The sequence below is a fragment of the Melanostigma gelatinosum genome (genome assembly GCF_949748355.1).
Source record: "Melanostigma gelatinosum genome assembly, chromosome: 19".
Classification (NCBI taxonomy): Eukaryota; Metazoa; Chordata; class Actinopteri; order Perciformes; family Zoarcidae; genus Melanostigma; species Melanostigma gelatinosum.
In genome coordinates, this window is record NC_136652.1 from 5,619,458 (window position 1) to 5,642,934 (window position 23,477).

The window sequence follows — 23,477 nt, forward strand, 5'->3', positions numbered from 1 at the left end:
CTTATACAGTATATATATATATATCTTATACAGTATATATATCTTATACAGTACATATATATATCTTATACAGCATATATATATATATCATATACAGCATATATATATATCATATACAGCATATATATATATCATATACAGTATATATATATATCATATACAGCATATATATATATCATATACAGCATATATATATATATATATCATATACAGTATATATATCATATACAGCATATATATATATCATATACAGCATATATATATATATCATATACAGCATATATATATATATCATATACAGCATATATATATATCATATACAGCATATATATATATCATATACAGTATATATATATATATCATATACAGCATATATATATATCTTATACAGCATATATATATATATCTTATACAGTATATATATATCTTATACAGCATATATATATATCTTATACAGCATATATATATATCTTATACAGTATATATATATATATATCTTATACAGTATATATATATATCTTATACAGTATATATATATATCTTATACAGCATATATATATATATCACATACAGCATATATATATATATATATCATATACAGTATATATATATCATATACAGCATATATATATCTTATACAGTATATATATATATCATATACATGTCTACATTTTAGACAAGCTGCCTCTACTCAAAGCTATGTTGCTCTCTTCTGCCATCTAGTGGATAAGAACATCAGTATCACAAAGACAAAAAACTCAGAATAGATTTTTTTAATTATTTTTACAAATAACTTATCTGTTACAAAGACAGTTTTCCCAGCTAAAATCAAAGAAACACTTTAGATATCCAAATTATTTTTTTCCATTTAATAAAACATGAATAAACTGCCTCTTCACACCAAGGTGCAGATAAAAGATGAAAACTGGTTTCTTTGGATTGGAAAAAATAAAAATAAAAAGAGGAAAAAAGTATGGCGTAAGTGCTTAAGAGACAAGAATCCATCTTCTACTTTTAAATGGGTTTAAACATTACTAAAATTTCGGTTTTAAAAATGGCACTCGGATGTGAAAGATACAAATTCAATAGTTCTACGGCACTGACGCAAGGCAACGTTTCACAAGTGTGGAAGGAAAATAAAATAAAGGAAAAAGTAACTACTCCACAGTTAAGGTAAGGTAATGACAATAAGTAAACTTTAGAAACACCCTCATCAATAAAAGCTTAGAAGGATGAAACGAGCCAAATACAAATAAGAGTATACAAAGTGGACCGTCATGTTGTCTGCTTCCATGGTGTTGTGACTATTGTGACCGGTTGTATGGAAAGGCACGGAACCCATATGAATATTTCTACATCATAGGTACACTTTCAACTAAAAACGTGCTCACTTTGATCTTTGTTACCTAAAAAAAACAACCCGATTCAGGAGTGCACAGCGTCATGGAGACCTTTAAGCCAATCAGACGCTCCAGCTGCAGTGACATCCTGAGTGACCTGGAAACAGAGTGTCTCTTTGCACCGAGGCGTAGCTCTCCCCAAAACATTAAACCTACATTCCAGTTGTCAGATAAGATGGCAGTTTGTAATTTTGCTTTATGACCCCCTCCCCCCCCGACAGTCCCGACATATTTTTGATGTCCTGAAAAAAAAGACTCCTCCATCGCCTTCCTTTTTGCTGCATCTTCTGATCGTACAACTCCGCAGTCACAGGAGCGATGAAGGGGCGGGGTCAGACGTAGCTTCATGGTGACTGCAAAGGGCTTTTTAAACTACTCCGCTCCTTCTGCAAGGCTTCAACTCTCACAGAAATCAAGTCAAAGCGCTTAAAAAATAAAACAGGGGAGCACGGTGCTTATTGGTTTGAAAGAAGGAAACAAAACAAGACAAAAAAAAGAAAAGAAAAAGTTAATAAAGTCTATAAAGCTATACTTACAGGAAATACACGTGATTCATAGTGTGAGGAAGAAGGCTTTCAAGGCACATTCTAAACTTATGTACAGTAAAAAGCTCGAGGGGAGTTTCTGCCTCCGTGTACTGTACACAAAGCATGCAACTTGGTTTCTTTTTCATTAACTCATGACTGAGGAGACAGGAAAGGAGACACTGAAGGGGGTGGGGGGGAGGGGGGGCAAGAGGCACGCTTGAGTGGCAGGACTGCTGGTTCTCTCTTTTTGACATCCTCTAGAAACAGCAAACAAACTTTAAAAGTTCCACGATTCGTCTGTTAGTTTTCCCTTCAGGTGGAGCGCAGTGGCTGAACACAGTTCCCAATTCCCCGATCATGCCACCACAGAGGAAGAAAAAAACAACAACAAAAAAAATGTAATCAGCAAAAAGGCACATTTGCACCTGTGTTGTGTTGTGGTGTGTGTGTGTGTGTGTAGTTGTGTAGGTGTGTGTGCGTGTATGTGTGCCGTCACACTGCAGGGCCACACTCGTAATACTGGAAGTGGCAGCAGCGAGGTATCCCCGGGGGAAAAGTGTCACCCGTCGAGCAGACTCGACCCCGCGGCATCCGAGTCTCTAAGGCGAGGTATCAGCCGACTCTGCCGGCCTTTGTGGAAAAACACGTGCCGTAAACACCGTCCGGTCAAGCCTTCAGTGGACAGCATTCTACAAACCTTAGAGAGGAGGGAAGAAAGGAACAGAACGGGACGGATGGTGCCCGACGGCGTCCCGAGTTTTCATGCGACGAGCGAAACAGAAGAAACAGAGAGGCCCTTTTTTCTATTCTGGTCTGGCCGGGCGGCGGCGGCGCGTCGAGGCCTCGTTGGCTCAGAAGTGCCGCGGGAAGTCGCACTGTTCACAGCGGTTGAGGGCGGGGTGGTTGAGGAAGGTGCAGGCGGTGCAGTTCCACTGCAGCCCCTCGTCCTCCTCCTGGTCTGCGATGGGCTTCACAATCTTACTGCCCGGGTCTGTGAAGAGGAGGAGGAGGTCAGGACACAGAAGAAGAAGAAGAAGAAGAAGTGCAACTCACCAAGTTTATCCACCAAAAATGTGTTAACATGCAGCCATCTGATTATCAGTCACTGGGCATTGAAGGATAACACAGCTACATATCGCTTCCAAAATGTTTAAAAAGTAGTTTGAGTCGGTGCGTGGTGTGAAAACAATATCAAATATCATTATTGTGAAAAGCCGAGCCCTAACACCAGGGGCCTGTGTTACGGAGCAGGATTTGGGGTTAGTGGGGTAACCCTGTTTCAAAGTTCCTAACGTCCTCATTATACTCATAAATAAGCACGCAGAGCTCGCTGAAGACACAGGTACATGGCTGACGATGAAGGGTGGAAGAATGAAACGAGGAGAGAGGACAGAGATACCAACCAAGTGGGAGAGGAGGGGAAGGAGCAGAGGAGGGCTCCATCATGAGCTCAGAGGTCACATTATATCTACATCCTCTCCCGTCTGGCCCAGGTAGTGATGGAGTCGAGCAGAGACAGAGGAAGGGATGAACGGATGAGGGGGTAGGCGGATGGATGGGTGGAAAACAAAAGAAAGATCACGGAGCAGGTAGGGGGGGGGAGAGAAGAAATGAGTCGCCAGCCAGTCAGAATCAAGGAAAACAATCTATTTGATCTGTTGAAACATGCAATAAATAGATTAATAAAATAATGAAGAGTGGATATTACAAATGAGAAGCGTGTGCCTGGCCTTCAGCACATAGGGGAAGAAATATACATAGCCTATAAATAGGATTATAACAGGAGCCAATACTGATGCAGTAAATGTGAGGAACGTGTCCAACGGAAGAAGGAATGTCCAGACAGGACCACGCACCCTCCTCTAAACTTACCAATAGATAAAGTACCTTTGGGTTTGGGGGGGAGAGGACCAAGGAATCCCATGTTGTCGTAAAAATTATGGATTGCACTAAGATTAAAGTGTGGTCCTGTAACACAGAAGGAAAAGAAAAGTGGGTTGACATTTGAGCTATGCAGCTATGCAATTAGCACACACACACACACACACACTCCAACTCAACACACTGCGCTGACACAAGTCGACATAGAAGATGTGAAACAACCGATGATCGTCTGTACCGTAATGACATTGAAGTGAGAATATGAAGCGGTCGTGTCTTAAACATGGCGAGGTGCGCGAGGCGTCTCCCTCTCCCCTCACACACTATGAGGAGTCGAATCTCACCCAGTTGTCCCATCTCAGATAGTGCATCATTTTGGCAATTTTGGGACTTCTGCACGTGCTCGGTTACAAAAGGAGACCAAACCTTTCTATGAATGTCAGTTTTTGAGCTGTGACAAAGGCCAAAACGAGGCGTCATTGTTTTTAGCTGAAAATGCCTTTTGACTGTGACTTGATGTCTGACATTAAACCGCAGGAACCAGCAGGTGTGTGACGGCTGCCATTCTTTCCCGTGAGCCGCCTCTTGGCTTTCCTTCACCTGTGTGAAGCTGCTGGTCAGCGGCTCGGGTTCTGTCAGCGGTGGAGTGCTGCCAGGAGGCCAACGACCGGACGCAATTCAGGAAGAGCTGGTCGTTAACAGCACAATGGCAGCACCTTGAGTGAGTGAGTGAGTGTGTGTGTGTGTGGAGAGGATGTGAGCAGCTGCGGACCCTGGATCAGAATCTGGTCTCCCTCACTCAGTGACTTACTGTTATTATCATTCAACCCCGAGAGAATCATACCTCTGGTTTGAAGGAGATCAATTTCTTTGGTGAGGCAGTCGATGTCGATCTGCAGTAACCTGTTTTTGCATCGCAGCTGCTTCATTTCCTCGATCTGAAAAGGAATGAGACAGGAGGGGATCAGCCGGCTAAACCTCTCTCTCTCTCTCTCTCTCTCTCTCTCTCTCTCTCTCTCTCTCTCTCTCTCTCTCTCTCTCTCTCTCTCTCTCTCTCTCTCTCTCTCTCTCTCTCTCTCTCTCTCTCTCTCTCTCTCTCTCTCTCTCTCTCTCTCTCTCTCTCTCTCTCTCTCTCTCTCTGTGTGTGTGTGTGTGTGAGTGGAGCAGATCTGTGTCAGGAGGGGAGCTGGCTGGCCTCAGTAAACAACACAGAACCAAGGAGCTACTGAGCTCAGCAACACCAGCCAATTGACCTTCCGCAGCCACTACCCCCCCCCCCCCTCCCTCCCTCCCTCCCTCCCTCCACCACCTCCCTCTGTTGACTCAATCTTTAACAGCCGACAAAAACAGCCGACTCTGCAAAAAGCTCAGAGCGGCGCTTGATCTGAACCAGAGAGGTTTTCGACAAACTCGCAGCCGCAAATCTCAACATAAACGTTGACGTTGCGCCGGCGATAAATATGGAGGCGTGTTCACTTTTAACGGTTTCCTTTTGAACTCTCCCCGCCGCCGTTTCAGCCGTGCAGGACTCGCTGTGCAGCTCCAGGGTGAACTGTGAAGCCAAGTCTGAAAACTATGGAACTATATCAGCCCAAGATCATAACCAGACCCTGTAATCAACATAGTGTTGATGAGCAGGGACCGAGAAATGTGACCCGGATCGTGTTGTTTTGTCTGCTCAGCTTTTATCTGTCAGTAATAACCAGTGAAGCATCTGTGTGCAGTTATGAAGAACATCTCTAACGACGGCTAATAAAATCATATTGTTGTTGTTTTATGATTGAGCTGCCAAAGAAAGATGTTGGTTAGAATTCCTTGATATTTTCCCTTCCAAATGTCCAAACCTTTCTACATTCTGGCTGGTGATAGCGCGGAAATATGACTACCAACTCTAAAGCTGATGATTACTGTTTTCAACAATAAATATCAGTTTGAAATTGTATTATTGGGAAACTGGCTAACGGTTAAGACCCATACCATACAACGGCACCCTTTGTAGCATTACATACGCACTTCCTGTCTGTATGTAACCGTCATTACCAAATGAAAGCAAAAGATAATCACAGGAACATCTTTAAAGATCACTGAATGAAGCTTACAGAAGGTATTTGGGAGGCGGAGTTGGATCTCTCCAGCCGTCTCCTGGTCAGGTCGTTCTCCATCTCGTTGACCTCCTCTTTTAGCTTCTCCAGCTTCTTCTTCTTCAGCTCCAGCTCATGCCACAGCCTGTCCATGCGGGCCTTCTGATGGACCAACAACGCTGCAGAACACACACACACACACACACACACACACACACACACACACACACACACACACACACACACACACACACACACACACACACACACACACACACACACACACACACACACACACACACACACACACACACTGACATCAGCTGTCTCCTCTGCGCTACATTCATTCATTCAGTGGCAAACAGCTACTGAAAATACGTACACATGATTTACACGTAATCACAAGACGTTAAAGAAATTCAAAGAATACGATATGGAGAAAGTCCCTTTGAGGATGATTGCTGAGGACATACAGTACTGACACATCTTCAGGATCACCAGTCAAACCAGTTTGGAGCACAACAACAACGCAGTGTTAGGAGCGACGGGGAACTACATCAGACTCCCCTCTGTCGTCTATCGGCCTGCGTTGTGGGAACGTGACGAGATCAGACGCATCCCGGTTTAGAGGAATGCTGCAGGCAAAGCGGTGTTTAATACAGAACCTTCCACACATGCTCTGCTCAAGTCTCTACAGCACGTTTCCCATAATTCATTGGAGTTCCTGCATGCGTTTGATAGGCGGTAACTCCTCCCACGCAGACGCTCGATGATGAACAGCGCTCTCTGTCCTGCTACACACACACAAACACAGGCCACCGCTCCACTCACGGGAAGATCGTGTTCTGTTGATCACACACAGGCGCTGGGGTCGAATCGTTTGTTTTTTTGGACATATTGCTGTGTTTATTAAGCGATAACGATACCGTTTTGAGCTTCTCCTCCTTCTTGGGACACCCATCCCAATATCCTGCTGTTATTTCAAGTAAGCCGTACAAATAGGTGACGGACTGTTCACTTCTTTATTTTTACCCGAGTAGATCAACCGGTCGAATTTCTCCTAAACTAGCCACAAAATTAGGCAGAAAATAGGTGAAGCAGTTAGAGAACAAATAAATGAATATCAGCAAGTCCTACTTTTATTGTCGTTTTTTGAGATTTAGGAATTTGGGGAGGCACCAAGTCCCATTATCATCCAACGGTCCACTGAATGATCGGGTAAACATATGACGATGTGTCTCGCTTTTTTAAAAAACTTTTAACTTGAGCTCACAACATGTTGTTTGGCTGCGTGAGGTTACGAACCCACAACAACAAATACACATTCAGTTTTATTTGATTCATCAAATTGGCTTGAAGGGTAACTCGATTTCCCCCTGTTTTTGTGTCTTAGTGACGAATGGGGACAACAACAATTTTGGATTTTGGTTCAGTCTTGAGGGAGAACGCTGCGGACGGCAGCCGCTAAACATGCTGTCACGAAATCGCTGCTCAGATTGTTGTTCCAAATGTCTGGCAACATTATGGATAAGACTCTACACAGAAATAAAACCTTTTTCTTTCACCTTTGCTCCAACAAACGCCTTCGCCTGCCAACCAGGACCGGGTCCTGAACATTATGTAATTATAACGTTATTCTGCTGCCAAACAGGAACAGCTACAGACCTGGTGTGACCGGTGGCTTGGTGTAGGTTAACATCAGCAATTCATATGAAATTAACAGTTAAGAGGTGACAGGTGCGTCTCCACCAGGTACAGTTTTGGGTGTCGATGTGTATTTTTCCAAGCCAGAGCAGGTAAAGTCAGGGCGGGGGGGGGGAGTGGGCCGATGAGGTCGGTGTGAAGCCCCTCTTGGGGGGTAGTCACCACCGAGCAGGAGCCACAGCCGGTGACTCACACGTGATCCAGCCGAAAGCCCAAAAAAGGAAACAGCAGCGCGCTCCGACACGTTTGACTCACGCCACAGAATCCACCAGTCTCCGGGGTCGTCGGAGCAAACGCTGCGTGTAGCGCGGAGGACTCACACCGACGTCATCGCACCGACGTCATCGCACCGACGTCATCGCACCGGCATTCAGCGAGCGAGTCACCGTAACGTTTAGTCTACTTCACAGAGACGGACACGCGGAGCGGTGTTTTCGACAGCGACTGCACATTTGTACACACAGCTTGGCTCAAGAAGCACATTACAGTCAGTGTTGTGGAAAGAGACTTTGAAAGTCACACAGTACACTTTGTCGTGAAATTACTTTGTTGGCAGGAAGCGATGGAAAAAGCATTTGACCCACTGCTGGTAGCAAAATAAAAATAAAATAACTGCACACTACCAGGTCTGAAAACTGGTCTTCTTCCCTCAGCACTGTGCTCTCTTAACACACTTGACATTTGCTAAACAACCAATAAATGGTGAAACAAACCACTCGAACAAGACAGAAATGTATCCGCACACTTGCAGGCTTGACAGCTTTGCAATGTATTTTTGCAAAGTGGTGTTTTTATTTCTATTTATTTAGTTTTTGGTCATCTGCAGCCGTCTCTCTCAGGGCATAAAGACTGGGGTAAGGATGAGAGTGATGACTCGGCATTGCTCACCTTGTGTGTACGCTGCATCGTCGGAGCCCATGCTGAGTCTGCGCGGCTCGCTCGGCCTCTCCCTGTGTGGCGACAGCGGGTCTGAGAGGTGGAGGGGGTCTGGCTCCACGAAGTGGTGGTCTGAGGGTAGGCTGAGGAGGTTGTTGGGCTCAAACGTAGGGGACACGACTCCGGGGGACACAGCCGGGGGCTTATTGGGGGACACGGTGATTTTAAAAGTGTATTTGGTGTTGGGCTGTGTCACCACCACGCGCGGGGAAGAAGCCGTGCCTCCCCCTCCTAAAGAGGCGCGGGACTTCGGTGGATGGTGGTGGATGTATGCGGGGCCCATGCTCACTTGGCCCCCCATGTTCCTGGCCCCCGAGGGCCCCTGCAAGGGAGGGTTGGCTGAGATGTAGACTGTGGGGGGATTCCTACCCCCACTGTCGTCGCTGGAGGCATTGGCAGAAATGTAAAACTTGGGTTGAGCGCGGGAGCCGGCTGAGGCCACGACGGCATCTTCTGAGGGAGCAGCAGTGGGCGGGCTGGCAGAGATGTAAACAGTGGGCTGGCTGCGGCTCAGACCTGGGCCTCCGATGGAGAGAGGGGTGCTGGGGACAGTGGCCACCCCGGTTGAACAGGGGGAAGGGGAAGGGCAAGAGGAGGACGACGTGGAGGAGGACCGGGGCCCGCCGCTTGTCCGCAGCACGGCAGTCGTGGTTGTGGAGTTGCTCCTCTGGGGAGATTCAAGTTTGATCTCTATCTGATTCTTCCGCGGGCCAGTGGAGATGTTCTGGATGTTGTACTGGCTGATGGTGGACAGGGAGGTGGGCATGACAGAGGAGGAGGAAGAGGAGCACGAGGAGACCCCGGAGGAAGAGGCCAGGCTGCCAGCGGGGAGGATGGAGGGCGCTTGGGGATTGGTGGGGGAGCTGATCGGCATGTAGACGTGAGAGGTCTGGTGGCCCTGTGTCAGGTGCTGTGAGGTAAGCGAGGAGGCGGCGTGCTGAGGGCTGGACCAGGAGCCGGACAGGGAGGAGGGGTGTGAGATCTGGTAGATCTGCTGCTGGTGCTGGGAGGTGGGGCTGTACTGGGCCCTGCCTCCCTGCTGCTGGTTCTGCCGGGTCGTACCAGACTGGCTGACATAGGGCCTGATGTAGATAGAGTTACCCTGTGGACTGCCGAGGCCCTGCTGCGGACCGCCGTGTATATGCAAAGAAGTGGGTGTGTTGCGGCCCGTCTGGATATGGGGCGCTAGCGTCACGGTGATGGGGTTGAAGCGCGGGGCTTGCTGGACACCCATAGCGGACCCTTTGACACCCAGAGGGTAGAGTCCGAGGTGCTGTGGAGGCTGCGGTTTCCGTGTGGGCTCCATCCCACCGAACACATTGATGCTGGAGGGCACCTGCACTGGGGCTGACTGGGGCTCCGGCTGAAAGAAGTCACTGTTGGGAGCCTGGCCTTTCTGGAGGGGCCCATCGCTCAGGCTGTGGGCCAGAGTTCGACTGCCGTTCATTCTCAGGCCGTCCCGGACCGGGGCCAGGTGCACATTCTGAGACTGCAGGCCCAGGTTCAGCTGGGTCATGTGATTACGAAGCCTGATGAAGCCGGGGTCGTCGGAGAAGCCGAGGTTTCCCTCTTCGCTGTACAGGTAGCCCTGACTGACCTGGGACAAGTATTTACAGCAGGCGTCTAAATTGTTGTTGTTCTGTAGGAGAGACAGAGAGGAAATCTGTTCATTATGCAATATCAGTGTTTCAGATGATTCATACCTGTTTTTAATCATTACCGATCCACCATCAAATAAAAAGCATTCCAAACTGGCTTGTTATCAGAGCCTGAACGGACCTTCGTTCTCCTCGTGTCAATCTAAACACGGATTAGTTCTTTACATGTGACATCATCAGAGATCAGCGACTCGAAAAGCATGAATGCCGACGTCCTGATGGCATGTTTTACTACATATTGGCAGATAACTATGTCAGTAAAACTTTATTACACACTGTGATGGTTAACGTTAAACTGTGTAATTAATCCGCAGTTCACACGTGTGCCGAGCCGTGAGGGGGGATCCGTACGGATCGACAGTGGTCCGTTACACCACTACTTAGCAGTAGAGCCCAGCTGAGCCCAGTCTGAGATAGACGTTGAAAAATTACAAAATTTGATGAGAATATATCTTCTATATTTCTCTATTTTTAATACATAAACCCATAACATTTAACATATCTTATCAAAATGTTTGGTAATGTTGTGACCAAGATATGTAGAGTGCGGGATATTAATAATAATATGTCAATAATCCATGTCGTGCTTTTCTTACTAGTGCTATCGACACATATACACCTCTGGGGTCAAGATGTTTGAACTCGCCAACCTGCAGAACACACTGGGAGACAACACCCTCGGGGACTTCAGGGAACTTCTGGCGCAGGTCATGCAAAACCTGAATGTCAATCTGGTGGCTTCCCTGGGCCATTCGTATGTTGCCAGGTCAGGACTGCTCGTTCTGTTCAGCGCGCTGGGGCGTCAGTCGTGGCAGCAAACCGCCTTCATCTTGAACATCTTCTAAAAGCAAAGGAAAGCATCCGGTGAGACGGTTCCCTGCATATGACTTTTGTAAAAAAAAAAAAAAAAAAACATACGCAGAATGTCATTTTTCCGTCGAGTCGGAAGGGGATCTTCCCAAAGTAACATGAGCTGGAGAAGTCTGCGTTTTGTTACGACTAAGAAATGTCCAAGTGGCAGCGAAGGAGCCAATGTGGTCTACTGCAAGTCCACTCTACAAGACTTCACGAGTCTTGTACGAGATTTCAGGGTTGTCGATTTCATTGTGGTTGGGGAGCTTTCAAAACAAAAGTTCACGGATCCTCAACGAGAATACATGGCATTCATTTGAGAAGCCCTCACCACACAGAGCTCCCTAATAAAAGAGTAGCAGAGGGAGGAAACCACCTCTGACTTGCGACTGGAAACCAGCCCTTCCAATCGATCTCAACATCGACACTCGCATATTAAGGACAGCGGGGGGGGGGGGGGGGACATCTCAGCGTATAGATAGAGCCGCAGGGCTGTAAACTGCGTTTGCCCCAGTCTCACACAGGAATGTGGCACGATGTTTATCCCTTAACCCTGAATCAACCAGAGGAAAGGCTTTTCCAAAGGGCCGACCAGCAAACTTTCTGCACACACAGTGGAACCCGTCAATAGATTGAGTTCATGTTTAGAAGCAAGACAAAAGTGGGGCGCTGTGGAAAACATTTCCTGTGGATGTGTTTGAGCTATGACGGGACTGTTAAGTGACCCCAAGTCCTTTTTGCCATGTCTAACTGCCCCCACATCTGCATTCAGATAAACCCAGTGCTCACCAGTGATGTGAATGGCTTAACACTGGTTTTCTCATCTTTTTTTGACCAGAAATGAGCAAATAATCATCGACGTAATCATCAGAAAATCCAGCAACAATTACAGGAGAGTGTTCTATAACCACTGAAATGAAACCGGGTTATATTTGACCCGATTTGAACTGTTGTCTGTTCAACTGCCAACCACCAAAACCTCCCTTCCTGTGATGTGCTGCTGTGACCCGCTGCTCCGACATGCAGAATCTACAAGCTTGAAGTGTGTTGATTAATAATCTCATGATTTATGCTGGGATGCATTTCTAATATTTAGTCTAGCCTCCTTAAAATTGACTGGGTGGACAAAAATATTAGAACACGATAGTATTATCGCAGGGCTGCTGTATTACACGGCTTTCATTTTTACCAAGTTCTACCTAATAAACTGTCAAAATGTCGGTTTCAAACGCTGCCTGGTGAGAATAAATGCGTGAACGATAAGTGTTCACTGACAGTTGTGCTCGACTGTTTCCTCTCCACATTCTACACATAACCTATACTCACACCTGGGAGCTGGCCAAGGCAACAGCACGATTACACTACTAGCCACCGCGCAACTTCACTGCAGCAGCCGAGGCTCTGACCCAGGGTTCTAAAGAGAAGTTCGTCTCCATCCGGCACGCCTCCAGCTACAAGCTCCCTTCTCCAACCGTTACCCGACTACGTTAAGGGCCGAGGAAATGCAGAGAGAGAAGTGTCGCAGAACAGAGCGGCCATGAGAACTTGAAAGCCGAAAGTGCATGACAGCCATGCCTTTGTGTTATCCCACACTTTCTTCTGACCGCACTCTTTGGAAACATCTTCCTGTGGGAGGTTCAGATCTGCCATTCAAAACATTGTGACACACAAAGCACACGCCCTGTGTTCTGCTCTGTGGGGATCAAGGCAGTGTGAGGGAAAGACGTGAGAAGCCTTAGAGGAAGTACATTTTGATGTCTGAAATACCTGAAAGAACAGTTTAATGATGAGGGAAGTGAGCTTCAAAACCCACCGGCCGAGATTTCTACCAGGAAGACAAAGTATTTATCCGAGCAGCTGCGCTTCTGTGTTATCTAAGCTGTGAGGATGTGTAATGGCATAACTGAGGAGTTGTAAATCGGCTCTGCAGAGCATCTGTATGAAGCTGTGGCTGATAACAGGAGGAGGAGCCACTGGGCTACTGTCTATAGCAGGGCGCCAGCTGCAAAGGAGGAGCCTGAACTCAGAGAGACTTGAGTTAAAATTACCCTTTAAAAGGAAAGAATTATAAACCTCATCAAAATAGCATGCAACTATAACATGTGATCCAACAAAAACATGTTAGCGCCACTGTAGCATGTTAAATTAATACCAAAAGGAAAAACAACATTCAAAATAAAGTCCCCTGATTATTAACATTCTAGACATACTGTATGTGTGTGACAGCCCAGACTGGTCCAGTCTGTACCTTTAACTCTCACACACAGCTTCTTTTCAATATGCACATGTACATGGTATTATAACCGTCAATTTTAATAGATAGAATACGGTGATACCGGTATACTGTTACAAACCTATTCTGGATCAGTAGATGCTGTTTTGGGGTGTCTTCTACAATACAAGCAATTCAAAAATGTTGCAATGATGCCACCAGACTGTGGGATGAATTTCATTTAAAAATAAGAAGCACAAAACGCAGCATGGAGAGCCTCTAAATGCGAACCAGAGGACAGTTTGTCACATCTCAGATTACATGTTTAGAGAAAATCTTGCTGCCAAAAGCTTTTTCCATCTCCCTCCAACAGATCACGTCTACAAACGAGGCCTTTAAAGTGCTCAACACACCACTTTTTGGAGCTTAATACATCTACGTGTTTAAAAAGTACAGACCCAGAGCCAGAGAACAACAGTCCGTCATTCAGGCTCTGCTCGGGCCGCTCAACCTTTGTGGGAAAGGAAATTCACTACTTGGCTGCTGACCCAGTTGCAGGTCAACAGTGTGGTTAGATTGTTTCCTGGCTTCTAAAACAAAAAGGTCCACACCTCTTCACTGTACGGAATTATAGACCTTTGGCCGGCCCGTGTGTGTGTGTGTGAGGGAGGGGGGGGGGGCTCCGCAGGGGGCACATTAGCCCTTGCGGTCCCTGGAGGAGCTGGTGGAACAGGGCCCGGGGCAGCGCAGCGCTGCCAGCAGAGATAGAGACAAAGCTTCTATTGCTGAGGCTGTTATTCGCCGTGCCAAAGCATCGACCCACAGTCCCACACTCATTTCTGCAAGTAGCAGGCCTGCCATGCTCCATCAATGGGCTCATTCACTCCGCCAGAGCGAATGCACCTTAAAAACGTCCAAATTCATTAAAGCCTAAATAAAAATGTACAAATAATCAACGGGAGCCTTTTTGGCGGAAACAGCGGCCCCAGCACCTGGCGCTGGGGTCGCTGCGATAGCCCACACAAAACAAGCTGGTGTAAACAAAGGGGCTACACATTACTGGACACACACACACACACACACACACAAAATGTCATGCCATTCTCTCTCCGGCGTGCAGAGACTGGATGATGCTCCGATCGAGATCGTGTGCGGCTGCGCTGATCATCGTCAGACCGACTCCGCCGACGAATCGGTGGTTCAAATGTGGTAAACACTGCACACAGTGGAAACAGTAGGGATCCCATGTGAACTTCAATCAGGAACATCCTCTGCAGCTTTAAGGAGCGGCCCAGAGGCACTGCATGGAATGTCTAACTGCTGCGTCTTGGTCCAGCAGAACATAAACAAATTTTAAAAAAGGGACTAATTGGCAGTGGACGCTGTTGAGGGCCGCTGGCAGGCGCCCCAGTCTTCCAGAGAAGCTACGGACATGCACGCGTGCGTGTGTGCGTGTGTAGTGCATACACTGGCACACGCACACACATTCACCAGATACTGCACTACAGAGCGGGACACAAACTGCTGAAAGTACTCGAAAAGGACCAACATCCAGTCACGTGCATGAGTCACGATCTTGCTGTTGCAACAAAGCTGATATCCGAGTGAGTAACGTTGCACCTGAGCGTTGCAAAACAGAGCCGTCAATAAGTCAAATATCAGACGGCAATTTACGCCCGAGGATGCAAAGAATGCACTGCAGCCCTGATGGAAACAGCCAAACAGCAGCATTCCCAAGTGTGTGCTGCACTTCCTCTCATGCCATTCCTTCTTCATTCTCCTGTGAGCTACTCATATACGCACAACGTTCTTAGAGAACGCGACTTGATTCCTACGATTGCATTGTTTTTTCATTTCATTCTGACTCAATGACTATGAAGAACCACAGGCCATACCTTGCCTCCCCCGGAGCGTAAGAAAGTGCTGGCCTGCATGGAAACTTTGCCGAGGAGAGCGGTCTTAACGGTCGAGCTTTTCGAGTCATCACAAAAGAAGCTGTGACCCGCTGAATCAAAGTGATTTCCCACCGTATTAATGTCACGCGTCCAACTCAAATAAACCTCCAAGATAAACTGCGATTGTGTCATCAATGGAAACTTGAAACGGTTGTGCGTCTTCGACAAGATTGCCTTAAAACATCCTGAAACTTCATCTCTGAAAAGGTCAGGCCAGGCTGAGGGAGTAAATCTGGAATCTTATTACCAGTTAATGTGCTCAGAACGACAAATTCTCCACATTACCGAGATAAAGGGGGCAGAGGTTAAATGTCATGCATGTACCCGCATGTATACGAGGATTGCAATAAAGTCTAAAATACGTTTGTATTCATTTAAATTCATCATAATAACGACGGCACTAGAAGACAACACATTTACTGTGAAGCGCACACGAGCCCCACACATGAAGCGGCTCTTTTGTTGCAGGCAACGACCCGAGAACAGAAACAAAACCACACTTTATGTGCAGAACACAAATTGCATTCAACTGTGCCATGAAGCCTGGGCCTCACGGTGCACGGGCCTGCTCCGCTTTTAGTTGTCCACTTTTGAAAACGGGGTTTTCGGGAGTTCTTTGTGTGCAAGCGTGTGTGTGTATTTGTGCGTTGGTGATGATGGGTGGGGGGGGGGGGGGGGGGGGAGTGAGTGTGTGTGCAGGAAATCAAAAATTCTTCAGCGCCGCAGCCTACAGCTGGTGGTTTATTGGAAGCAGGCGAGGGCACCAGCTCCTCAGGTCGACAAACCCCTCCCCAGGCACTGTGGGAAACTGGGAGGTCTCAGAAACGTGGAGGAGCACCGCGCAGTCAGTGGACCGACCGGTCCAACCTCTTTTTTTGTTTTCCCCTGAAAACACTGTAAATGTATCTGTTAAAAAAAGCTGCCCGGCCGGTTGTGTCTGTCTTGGCCGTATAAGGTAAGAGGAGGAGGAAAGGAGGAGGGGGGGGGGGGGGGGGGGTAGAAGTGGCAAGAAGGTGAAGCTGTTGGGCTCTTGCTGCAGCTTGCTTTTCTTTGTGTGTGTGTGTGTGTGTGTGTGTGTGTGTGTGTGTGTGTGTGTGTCTCAGAATGTGTGTGTGTTCTTGGGCTCAGACACCAGCCGACTCCGACCTCCCTCCCACTTTTCAGTCCTCCCTTCCTCCTCCCTCCTCTTCAACACAAGATATTGTGGGCAAACATACTGCTGAGCTCACCCAGCAGCAGCTCCTTAAAGTACAAATGTGTGCGTTGCGTCGTAGGTCCTGCAGCCGCTTCTCACCTGCAGTCACCTGGACCGCAAGCTCAATGTTTCTGGGGGCCTTCTGTCAACTGAGGCAGCGCTGTTGGCCCAGAATGGCGGTGAAGGGGCTCACAATAAAGACAAAACAATTAACAATAAAGGAAAGTATATTCTCAAATATTTTCTTTTATGTTGTGAGTTATTGGATTGTTTTACTTCTTCGGGCTTCTACTATGTAATTAAGAAGGGAACATCACTCTTTGGTTGAACTGATAACAACTCAGACAACAGGGGTCATCGTGACTCATCGCTTGGAAAAAAGGTTTCCAAGAACCACTGACCTAATGGTTATGGTCCTTCAAAAGAAAAGATGAAGTTACCACCGTTGCACTGCATTACTTATGGTCTGGCAGCACATTGTTTTTAACCTGTATGTTACTTTTATTTATCCAGGGTGAGTTAATTGAACGCATCATCTGCAACATCCGTCTATTGGAGATAAAACTGAGCTGAATTTCAGGAGCAGGACCACACCTCAGCCACTCGCCCACTTCCGCAGCAAGCAATAACGAATCGCAGAGAGAGAGGAAAAGAAGAGATGAAAGAAGGAAGAGAGAAGAAAGAGAAGAGAGCGAAAGGAAGAGAAAGAAAAGAAGAGAGAGAGAAAGAAGAGAGAGGAAGAAAAGGAAAGACAGCAAAGTAGAGAAGAAAGAGAGAAAGGAGAGGAAGAGAGAAAAGAAAGGAAGAAGAAGAAAAGGAAGAAGAAAGAGAAGAGAAAAAAAACCTTCCAGCGATGGACCCACACAATTGGCCAACAACGATGCCGCTCCCTCTGCGTCTTTTGGGGGTTTTCCACGACGGACGACATTGCCGTAGACCAGCCTCGGATCTTGCAAGCAGATGCCAAGTCGTTTCCCCCCGATGCTATGACATCGGACCAATAGTAGCCACAGCATCACGTGGGGCCGCGGATGGGCCAGCAGTCCATCCCTTAAACTCCTGACAACCAGCAGTCGGTTACCCAATCATCAAATGACGCTGCGACACCCGTCCGCCAAGGGAGCGTCCTTGATGCAGCTCACGTCTGGGCCACCGCATGCCATGGCTTTCTCGTTTCCCATTCCAGGAGTTCAGCCCTCCTGCAGACACCGGTTCGGCCATATCCAATGCCGTCCTTAGACCCACAAATCCTCACTCGATCTTGCCGACCAGCGCACAGGCTTATTTTGGGGGTTCTGCAAGGCCCGGGAGCCGCAGTGGATCCTCAGCTAAGCCTCTCCCAAACCGCATCAGGCCAAATCTCCATCAACCATTCCTCACACTCCAAACAACCGACGAAGGCTCGCTCCGGCCGAGGTGGGGGCCTAAGCTGGTGAATAGAATCAAAGACTTGCTCCCTCGCCTGGACATTGTCTGCATTTCCTCTTCCTCTACAGGTCGCCACCGGGGAATAAAGAACAGGCACGGTGAATAAACCCCGTGGAGATCTCACTGTAATCATACATACTTTATACTCCCTCACCAGCACATACTGTGTCATGTATCTTACAGTCTTAGAATGTTTTCAATGCTTTCAAACCTACATTATTTAGCTTTTCTTGCATTACTGCATATAATCCTCTCATCTTAAACACCATGCAAGGATTTGTCAGACAGCCGCTCTGATTTGCATTGCAAACACAGAAGTGGCTGTTACAAGCACTCATGAAATATGTATTTCACTTTTGAATAACTACAGTGATGTATGAACACTCATTATTCTATCTGAAGAAATCCTGCTCGTTTGATCAGCCTTTAGGAGATGGACATCTGCTGACTTGTTAACTGGAGAATGCATAATCAGAAAAATGCTTGCAGACAATACATTATTTAAAATAAAGTGTGGTTAGTCTAGCCACCCTCAGAGAGAACTTCTCTCTTCCTTCTTATTATGGATTCATGACATGAACAATCTTCCAACTCCATGTCCACATGGGAACGGATGACCAGCGGGTCAACTATCCATAACCACATAAAGGAGCTTATCTTCACAGAGCTGCGTCGCCTCTGTGGTACCAAAGCGCTAAAGCAGAGCTAACGCACTCACCGTTTAAGTACACCCGCTGCAGTAAAGATGCAGATGCACAGTCAACAACGCGTCTGGTCTAGATTACCGGAGTGACTGGCTGACAATGACCATTAACATTGCAACACCATGAAAGTGATTCCCAAGCAGGCTGATCGTAAATAAAACACAATGCTCGCCGTCAGGGGGGGGGTTCGTGCTGGTTGAAGCAAGCAGGGATGTGATGATGGTAAGTACTTTGCTTTGTTAAATACTTTAATCATGAATAATTTCATGAATTTTCTAACAAAAATGATGTACTATAGGAGTATTTACCCGATCATTTACTAAATGAACATCATGCTGTGTTGAAGAAGACTTGAAACTAGAGATTGAGACCAAGAACTCATGTTTACAATGTTTACTGTGGTAATAAATCAAGAGAGAAGTAGAGTCATTTTCTCATAGACTTCTATACAGTCAGAGGAGTCGCCCCCTGGTGGTCAGTAGAGAGAATGCAGGTTTTAAGACGCTTCCACGTTGGCGTCACTCGGCAGAACCGAAGGTTGCCGCCTGACGCATTATCAGGGATCGGCGACTAGAAAAGCATAAATACCGATGTCCTGAATGACTGTATAACGATCCGTCATTAAAATTGTATTACACACTGTGATGGTGAACGTTAAACTGTGTAATTAACCCGCGGTTAGGGGGGGGAGATCCACACGGATCAACAATGGTCCGTTGCACCACTACTTTGAATATTCACCACATGGATTCAAAACAAAAGAGAAGGTATGAATTCAGCCAAAAGTTGCAGCCGTTTAGTGAGAGGCTGTCTAAGAATCTTCCACCTCTGCACAACAGTTGTTTCTGAGGGCCCGCCTCCCTGCTTTACTCACCTCGGGGCATTATATATCAGAACCACAGCCTGGGCTTAAAATAGAAACCATAGACACATGAAAAGACCTATCGCAAACCACTAATCGCTCTCTATGGTTTCTTTAAAGAAAATTTGAATTAAAAAAAGGGTGGCACCGATCTACAAAGCAAAAATGAATAAGTGAAAATAAAGATTGTGAACAATGGCGGTCTCAGCAGGGCACTGTGCAGCATTTTCTCCTTACGTTGTGGAAACATTAATTGCCAGCTGACAAGCCCCAACACAGACTCACTGAGGAGGTATAGCACAATCTATAAGCTAAACTTTCCAAATCAACTCCCAGGAACGATAGCTTACATGATAGAAGGTATTTCTATTTTCCAGCCATAAAACATTCAGCAAACGCAGCAGGATTTAACACCTTATTGGGGTAGCGTGCGTGGAAGCAGGCAACAACTTTACAAACTGTTGGCGTTCACTGAGACTGGTGCATTATTCCAAATACTGCCGCGGGACAAGAGGAGGGTGGACATTTTTTTTACCCAACCAATCCAAGTCGAGAAAATGGGAGAAAGGCAATGCAAACCTTTTAAAATGGGATTGTAAAGCAGTTGTTTGCATGTCTGAGCACTTTATATCGTAGGGCAGCACAGAGTCAGCAGCAGGACTCTGGCCTGACCAAACACCCCACCGCTGTTGCATGGCTTCCTGCTCCACATATTGTTATTTATTATTCCCGTCTCTGCACGTCTGGGTGGACCGTGTTGTGCTTGGACGGCCTCTGGGACCGCTTCTCGTTCTGTCCGGAGAACACGCCTTCAGATCTTCATCCAAAGCAACACGCTCCACCGACGAGGTGTGGACCGGCAAATGATGGGAAACGCAGAATGCAGGATGCGGATGAGACGGATTGTGTTGGCGAGCACCAGGAATGAGGGGGGGGGGGGTGACCAGACAGATAAACACATTTTCCTGTCTTTCCTGACAGATTCAGTCATGCGGCCCCGAGTCACAAAGAGCCCCCGCTCTTCCTATTTCTTTAAAACAAGCAGTCAGCATACCGCTTCACTGAAAGTGAAAACTGCCAACTCAATCGTTTTCAAATCTAAATATGAACAAATATAACTCATGAAAATGGCACAGTTTGCAATTTTTGTATTTTTTTTAATGTAAATAAGTCATGGTCATACTACTTGTGTATTTACAAAAAAGTTTGTGTATTTTCCAAGATAGAGGAAATTGAATTAGAGTTCTAATAGGCCACAACTGACAAATATCAGCATTGTTCATTACTCTGATATTTGTATTTATTAATTGATAAACACATCTGATTATAGTGCAACATGTGTATTACAGTTATCTATGGTCCAAGGCAGATGTGGCCAAACCTTTTGGATTGTGATGCCTATACAAGAAAAATAAAAGTACACAGCCAAACGATAGTTACACTGCAAGAAGAACATGTTCTTATTCTATCAAAATACACAATACTACTTAAGAGTGTAACGTTTGACATTACTGTAGTTTGGGTGCTCACATATTATAAAAAGTGTTTCTGCATCCAATGCTCTTAAATCTATAAGTTTAGCCTACCGGTAGTTGGTTTACTAGGATGTTCAACGTACATACAGTGCAATTTACTAGAAACATGCACAAGCCATATTCTAGTGAATCTTAAAAATGCACCGCTGTCCATTTAAAAACCACCACCAAAAGTCCAAACCACAACCTGGAGATGTCAAATTTCAATGATGTAAAACAGAGAAAGAGATTCTCACATTGCAGAAGCTGGAACCAGAGAATGTTTGCTGCTTTTGGCTTATTCTAGTTTTCTATTGTTTAACTCATCAATAATCAACTCATCATTTCAACTCAAAGCTAAATCCACTATTTCCACTCTTTGTGGCTGTTGACACTGAGATAACTGGTAGATATTTCATTCTGTAGTCCTAGATATACCACCACGAGAAATTTAAAACTGCAATATGTTAATGATGAGCAGTTAAGGATTCCAGAGGTATTACTGAAAGCAAGGCCTGTACAAGCATCATCATCATCATCATTCCAAATTAAGAACATCTGGTGAACCAAATGGGCTTGTATGCCGTTTCAGAAATACATTGTTTTTTCCCAGGGCTGCCTCAAGTGAGAAAAGCTGACCAGATTTAACCCAACTGTTGGTCAATTTAGGTTACGGCCGGTCTGTTTGTTGACTCTGCCAGAGGTTTTGGGCAGTTAGCCGTCAATCACTGAAGGACCGACGCTGCCTTCATGTGTGTGTCCAAGGCTCCCATTTACCAGCTGTCAAGTAGCAACCATGAAGCCACTGTGTTGGGCCTCTGAGTCACAGACACGCAGCAGGTCAAGAGGAAGCAGCAGCTCTTGAATGGCAGCAGAGCCCTTTGCTCACTTTGAACCAGCGTTCTGTTGATGTACGTTTTCAGGTCGATAAAGCACGATTCAGAAACTTGTGTGTACGACTTAAAAAGGAACATTCACGTTCAACTTCTACAGCGTCAGCTTGCATTTAAAGTGTTTCCAATGGGGCGTGGGAGCAGGGTGCTTCAGTTAAAATGGTGGTTTAATAATGCATATTGAGATGCAGCCAGGCCGGTGGTAAAGCTGCACATCGATCGCACCGAGGAGCTCTGCTTTCACTGATCACAGCGACGCTGCACTTGTGCGGGACGAGCTCCCGAGTCTGTCCACAACAACGAGTCATGCGGTGACTCATTGACATGTGGCGCAGTGAACCTGCTGGCTGCTACTAAAAACAACCGAATACCAGCTGAGTTTTTAAGTGGACGAGAGCGCTGTGCGAGCAGCCCGTGAGCTACGCTCACCAGGTACAAAACCCTCCGAGCCCGTTTCAGCTTCACTAAACCGAGCGCCTGGTCACTGCCCCGCTTAGAGCAACACAACTGCTCGTTGTTGGGTTTTTTTTTGTTCCGTGAAAAGCGATCTGATACCAGTGAGGGTCGGGAACACATGGGCTGCAGCGGGGCAGTGGGCTAAAAAAAGGTTCAGAAACAGATTTTCCGCCAGGAGTTTCTGTGGGTCGCTCAGCGGCGCTGGCCAGCTGCGCGGCACCGGATTCCTCCGCTCCGTGATTCACTAACAGCAGATGTATTTGCCGCTTTCGGAGCCACGGTTACAGCCCCGCATACCACTTCTGCTGCCGTCGGCCTCATTAAGGGATGCTTAAGCGAGGGGATTCATTTGGGTTATCTTTAGCTTGGCATCGAACCCGTCCAAATCAGGATCTGACAGAAGTCATCAGTTGAAGCTTTAGCACGGTAGTAAGTATTTAAATCACGTCAGCAGTTATGCACCAGTGAAGTTGGAGGAATTGAAGAGCTATCTTGATAAAGAGAGAGTTTGTTGTGGTTATAATTATAATTATGTCTGATATTATTTAATCCAATTAAAGGCTATAATCTGTCAGATTCAGGGGGAAATGGTTCAGCATATTGACTGATGAAAGATGATTTGTTTTGTTATAGCAGCTGGTACATTATCGTTTTTTGTCCCAAAAATGATTTGAAGTCAGTGTAACCATCAAAGGTTCTAAATGTGATCCGTGTAGCCTACTTCATTTCACACTACGATGGTTAAACTGTGTCATTAATCCACGGTTCACATGCATGTCGATTCGTATGGACCCCCCCTACACTAAAGGTCGGCCATTACCTGGTTTGTAGCCTGGTGTCTCAAACAGCCTTCTATGCCTTGTCCTTGAGATAACAAAGCTGCATAGAAAAACCCATGAATACCAGACATAACTCCCATGTCAATCCCATTGTACAGCCCCACCTTCAAGAGGAAGTCTCTCGCTCACACACACACACACACTTCTTTCTCCGTGGTGCAACAATGCAGCCACGCAAACAGAGCATGCCATCTGCCTCAAAGATCACACCCAATATTTCCTGCAAAACAAAACAGATTTTTTTTTTACCTGTATTCATCGGCAACAATTGACATTTAGTCAAGTGTCATTTATGAAGCAAAAATGCCAAAAATATATGATATTTCCAGGCTCTCAAGTGTGAGAATCGGCTGCTTGCATGAGAGTAAAGTAAAGCTGAT

At 46.3% G+C, this 23,477-nt stretch overlaps 1 protein-coding gene across 6 annotated transcripts in view; it reads right to left on the reverse strand.

Annotated features, from left to right (window-relative positions):
- Positions 1-758: 758 nt before the first annotated feature.
- The window catches only part of tab2 (TGF-beta activated kinase 1 (MAP3K7) binding protein 2), a 33,619-nt gene continuing 10,900 nt past the window's right edge, over positions 759-23,477 (reverse strand). For 2 of the 6 annotated variants that reach the window (XM_079291042.1, XM_079291045.1), the window contains exons 2-8: positions 10,838-11,028; positions 8,482-10,168; positions 5,908-6,068; positions 4,653-4,746; positions 3,800-3,895; positions 3,331-3,411; positions 759-2,918 (exon numbers count right to left, since the gene is read on the reverse strand). In XM_079291042.1, the coding sequence (XP_079147168.1) occupies positions 2,779-2,918; positions 3,331-3,411; positions 3,800-3,895; positions 4,653-4,746; positions 5,908-6,068; positions 8,482-10,168; positions 10,838-10,939 (2,361 nt within the window). In that variant the 5' untranslated portion in view covers positions 10,940-11,028 and the 3' untranslated portion in view covers positions 759-2,778. Of the gene's footprint in view, positions 2,919-3,330; positions 3,412-3,799; positions 3,896-4,652; positions 4,747-5,907; positions 6,069-8,481; positions 10,169-10,837; positions 11,029-17,245; positions 17,343-23,477 lie in introns of those variants that run through there. The other 4 variants (XM_079291044.1, XM_079291043.1, XM_079291047.1 and 1 more) reach the window with 4 other exon arrangements.